The sequence below is a fragment of the Octodon degus genome, unplaced genomic scaffold (genome assembly GCF_000260255.1).
Source record: "Octodon degus isolate 3935 unplaced genomic scaffold, OctDeg1.0 scaffold00080, whole genome shotgun sequence".
Lineage (NCBI taxonomy): Eukaryota > Metazoa > Chordata > Mammalia > Rodentia > Octodontidae > Octodon > Octodon degus.
The window spans coordinates 6946830-6952436 of NW_004524656.1; the positions used below are offsets into that span (position 1 = coordinate 6946830).

The 5607-nt window shown below is 38.6% G+C and overlaps 1 protein-coding gene across 1 annotated transcript in view; it reads right to left on the reverse strand.

Moving 5' to 3' along the window:
- Positions 1-409: 409 nt before the first annotated feature.
- Atp5mg (ATP synthase membrane subunit g) overlaps positions 410-5607 on the reverse strand; it is an 8482-nt gene continuing 3284 nt past the window's right edge. The window contains exons 2-3 of the mRNA XM_004636450.2: positions 2583-2743; positions 410-589 (exon numbers count right to left, since the gene is read on the reverse strand). Coding sequence (XP_004636507.1) covers positions 491-589; positions 2583-2743 — 260 coding nt within the window. The 3' untranslated portion in view covers positions 410-490. The remainder of the gene's footprint in view (positions 590-2582; positions 2744-5607) is intronic.

Consider the following 5607-nt stretch of genomic DNA (forward strand, 5'->3'; position numbering starts at 1 on the left):
TACTGGGGATTGAACTCAGGACTCTGCACTTGCCAGGCAAGTGCTTATTCTACTGAGCTATCTCCCTGGTCCTGTAGTTTTTCATTTTTGTTTTTTGAGAGAAGGTCTCACTATGTGGATGAGGCTGGCTTCAAATTCAAAGTGATTGTCCTGTTTCAGCTACTTGTGTGCTAGGATTATAGGCACACACCATCACACCTAGCTCCCAGCATGGTCTTGGCTACTTTACTCCCAATTTTTCTGGAATATATCTTAAAATACTATCTTCACATATTTATTTATATTCATCTTCCAATTTCAGACTAAAAGAACCTGAATTTAGAGTTATATTAAAATATTAAAGCCAAACAGAATCCAATTTAGTATCAAAAACTGTGATCTTCCATGTAGTATTTAGACAGAGAAAACATTGACAGTTGACACATCTCATTTTATTCGGAGAGCAGATAATTCTCAAATACTAAATCCAATATAATCAGATGTTAGACATTCAAACATCATAGCCAATGATGCCACGCTTGCCTATGATCTCTCCGATATAAAACCACATCCACACTTCAGTGGCCACCAAACCATTCAGCACAGCTTCCTGAAAAAAATAAGTACAAATTTTAAGGTATCTCTTTTTTTACACGTATATATTTAAAATTATTCTTTTCCAGGATTGAGTACAGACAATGTAAGCATGCTACTGCTACCAGGCAGTTTCAGTTAATGTTGATGTTAACTTATTGGTGTTAACTTTGTTTGACTGCTGAGAACCCTTGAACTTTTAATTTTGTAAGTAGTCCAGAGCTTATAAATTCTTTCAAAGCATTCTTTAGAGACCTGAACTGACTTAACCCTTTCATTATTAGTTTATGAGACACTTTATAGGTCCTAAAACAACCCACATCCTGGAAATAGCTGACACTTTTAGACAGGGCATTCATGACAGGATGGATACAAGAATCTGCTTCATGATGAAGGGCTCTATCTTCTTTATACTTCATCTGTATTTACATTATTTGGCTTAATTCTATGTATTCAGTATTGTTTCATAATGGGAGTACATTTTTATGGCCCCAAAAGAAAAACGAACAGTTGAAGAAAACAACTGTTTCACAAATATGGACCTTAAGATGCTGACGAAACAGCATCTCTAACAAAATTGGGCCTTTTCCTTTCAGCACTTCTGAAAGTGAATTTTTTCCCTTCAAATTAGACCAGAAGTTACTGTTTTCTGAAAAATAACTTTCTCAGTGCAAAGGTCACTAGCTATTTAGGCTTTTTGTACCCTCTGCTCAGATCAAATCAATATAAAATTGAAGTTTGTTCTTATGGTCTTTAAGCTTCAAGTAACTTGATAACCCAGGTTTTGGCGTATTTTCTTCCATGTAAGTGGTAGTGTCCTATAATTTGAAAGTTCTAAAAAAAGAATAAATAAACAACAACAACAAAACCAACCCGAAACAATAAAACCCCACCTGAGTTATATCATGTACAGGTACAAATTCTCTATAATGTGATCATACTGTATATCTAAAATGTTCCAATACAATCTGATTAAAAAAGAAAAAGAAAAGAATGAGAGTTGTTTTGACTGGATTGGAAATAATTACAAGACTAAAAATGAAAAAAAATGTAAATTAGCAAAGCAAACCATCTTTTTTTTTTTTTTTTTTTTTGAGACAGGGTCTTGCCTTGTAGTTCTGGCTAGCCTCAAACTCACAGCGATCCTTCTGCCTCAGCCTCTTGAGTGATGGGATTACAGACATGTCTCATCCCACCCAGCATATATTTTTCAATACTAGCTAAAACTAGGGGGAAAAAAAGCTTTCTATTTTTCTTTTTTTGCAGAACCAGGGATTGAACTCAGGCCCTTGCATTCTACTGAGCTATCTCCCTGGCCCCAAGCTTTCTATTTTTTAAGAATGCTTTCTTGCTATAGTATAAAACTACTATGGGGCTAATGAGATAGCTCAGGGGACTAAGTGCCTGCTTAGGCAAGCACAAGGACCAGGGTTCAATCCCCAGGACCACCCGTTGAGACAGCTCCACCCCTGGGTTCACTGAGGCAACCACTGAGACTAGGCGTGGTGGGGCATGCCTGTAATCCCAGTGCTGGGGAGGCTGAAAACAGAGGAGGATGACTATGAGTCCAAGCTGTGTAGTGAGACCCTATACCCAAATATATTATTATTATTATTTTTTTAAAAGCAAAAAAACACAAAAATGCTAGGGCTGGGCATTGTGGCACATGCCTATAATTTCAGCACTTGGGAGGCTAAGGCAGGAGGACTGTCCTGAGTTCAAAGTAAGCTTGGGCTACATATGTGAGTTCAAAGCCAGCCTGTTCTACGTAATGAAACCCTGTCTCAAAACAAAGTAAAACAAAACTAAACAACTAGGAAACTAAGACATAAAATAGTGAAAGTATTTCTACCCAGATGACAAAGTTAGAAAAGTCACTATCTTCATAGTAAAAAAGATATATCATATTCAGCCTCATTGGAAAAAACATATTCATCAAAATAATCAGAAGAACCCCAAGGGAAGATCTTTCTATTATGCACATAAGTTTTTGCTTAGCCTATAGTTACCTTTATTGTGAGCTGTTTGAAGCTACCAGTTTGAGCACTACGGACTATTTTTTTCAGGCTCTGAATAGCTGCAGGGATCTCAGCAGGGGTTGGAGGAACCAGCTCAACCTTGGCATAATGCCAAAATGTGGCCAATCGAGGCTTCGAGTAAGTCACAGCAGCTGGAAAACAAAACAAAACAAAACACCAGGATGAACTCACTAGAGATGGAAAGAAGCAGATGTGTGGGTTGGACACAAATATTTATTCATGCATCACATTCATTCATTGCTTATACCAAATGTGCACCCAGTGTGAAAAGTCAAAGCTGCGCCTGGGTAACAAGAGGCTTTTAAAGATGCAGAACACCTGTGTCACAGGGACGTTTAATCAGGCAGGAAGCTACAAGCACATTCAATTATGCTGGGATTTCACTAGTGGCCAGCTAGTGCTGTTGCTCCACTTATGAATGGCAAATTTAATTAACTGTAAAGTCACCAGTAGTTGGAGTCAAAAGCAAGAAAATCAGCAATTTATTCACATTTCTTGGTAAAGAGATCAGAAAATATAGAAGTCCAGACGAAGGAAAGTGCTACCAGAATGGTACCCTTAAGATTAAAATTTATTAGAACACTGACCACAAATCCAGATGGAACTATACCAATTAGTGTCTGCTTTTGGTACACTCAATAACATGTACTGGATTATATCTTTAACAAAAGCACAGCTGCTTCTTAAAAAAAAAAAAAAGAAAAAAGAAAAAGAAAAAAAACAAACCCACAAAAAAATCCCCACAATAATGAAACCTACATGTGTTAAGAGTCACCAAAATTAGAGTAAACTGAAATCCTCCAAGGTATTTACTATTTCAAGAAGAGAGATCCCTAATAACCATAGTAGATGTGACACTATGGTAGTGACTCCAGCAAGAGGAAAAAAACTATCATAAAAAACACAGGATATAAAAAAAAAAAAAAACAAAAAAACCACAGGATAAATAATAATAGTATGAGGGCTGGGAACAAGCTATAAGCTTGAAGGTAGGGCTTGAACTTAAACCTGTGAAAGAATAAAAAGAGCTTAATTGCATGAACAGTCATCAAGTGTTTATTGTTCAAAGTTGGATTAGTGAAGGCTGTTAGTGCTTTTCATATTTATTAACTGTCTGTACGTAGATACCTCACTATTCTCAGATTACTATCTACTTCTTCCTTTGTGTTTGGGGATATAGTATAAAATTTTAAATAGGCATGAAGTCCTAAGAGATTATTTTAAATACAACTGGTGATGCAGGTAAAAAAGTACAATGTCTCCAGGAACAGTCAACCGTTGTTAAAAATCATCCTCAACACAGACATCATTCTAAAAGAAAAAAAAAAGCAGTCAGGCATGGTGGTGTACACCTGTAATGATAGCACTCTGAAGGTCAAGGCAGGAGGACTAAGTTCAAGCCCACCCTGGGCAACTTAAATGACACAGTGAGACCTTGTTTCAAAATAAAAAGGGGGGGCCGGGGAGATGGCTCAGTGGAATAAGCGCTTCCCTGGCAAGTGCAAGGGCCTGAGTTCAATCCCCGGTTCTGCAAAAAAAATAAAAAATAAAAATAAAAAATAAAAAGGGGGCTGGGGAGATAGCTCAGTAGACGAAGCGTTTGCCTGGCAAGTTCAGTGTCCTGAGTTCAATCCCTGGTACAAAAAAAGGGGCACTAGTCCTGTCCCCAGTGTGCTAAGCTGGCCACTGAGACCAACAATGGTGATGCACCCCTATATTCCCAGCACCGGGGAGGCTGAAAACAGGAAGATCACTAGAGTCTGAGCTGCAAAGTGAGACTCTGTACCAAATACATTAAAAAATAAACAAAATAAAAAAGGTATGGGATACAGCTTTGTCTACAGCTCTTGAGTTCAAAGGCTAGCACAGAAAAAAACCTCAAAAACCAAACAGGGTAGAGTGCTTGCCTACCAATCACGATTCTCTGGTTTTCAGTTCCACCATCTTCCAAACAACAACAACAACAACAACAAAAAAAAAACAACCAAAGAAGAATAAAAATCCCCAACACTACTTCTACTGTAATTATTGAATTTTTTCGGGGGCGTAGGTTAATAGGCTGGAAACTGCTTAAATGTTTGAGTGACGAACAAAACATAAATGATGGGTAATGGGTGCCAGATTTCTCAGTGAGAGGAGGGAAGTTAGAGATAAGCAAGAAACTTAACAATAGTGGCTATCGGTGGGTGGGTGAGTGTATGTGTGTGTGTGTGTGTGTGTGTGTGTGTGTGTGCACGTGCACGCACACAGTCCTAGCTAACTGAAGGCTGAGTCAAGGAGATATTGTGAGCTCAGAAGTTCAGGAGAGCCTAGGCAACACAGTGCTCTCTGTATATTTCAGTGGTATATTATGTGCTTAGCATGTGCAAGGTCCTGGCTTCAAGCCCAGCACCAAAAAAAAGAATAAACCTGGGGCCGGGGAGATGGCTCAGTAGAATAAGTGCTTGCCTGGCAAGCTCAAGGGCCTGAGTTCAATCCCCAGTTCTGCAAAAAATAAAAAAATAAACCTAGATTACAGTTGGAGACATTCATATGAATCAAGCTTAGCTTAACATATGTACAGATGAATGCACTGAGTTACAATCATGTACACACGTTATGTGTGTGAACCCCCCTCAATAGGCATCTGTATCCTTTGTCCAGAGAGAGGAACCAGAAGCAATGATATTCTAGTGGTAGAGAGCAAATCCAGCACCTAGATTTTAGTTAACTTCCATTGTCTAGTAAAAAGTTACTCTCTTTGCAAAAAGGCCTGCTTTGCTGGGCAGAGAAAATATGAATCTGCATATAGTACCAAAAAGTAATGGGTCATGTCAAAGGGATGGAGTGTGAACCAAAAACCATTCCTTGTGGCCAAATCTGTAACAATTTAAACAATGAAAAACATAGCACCGGGGGCATGGCCCTAGCTCAGGCCTTTAAGTGGCTGCTTCCACAAAGCTCTCAGCCTCAGGTTGCTGGAGTTCGAACCTCACAACTCTCCTGCTGGCCAAAA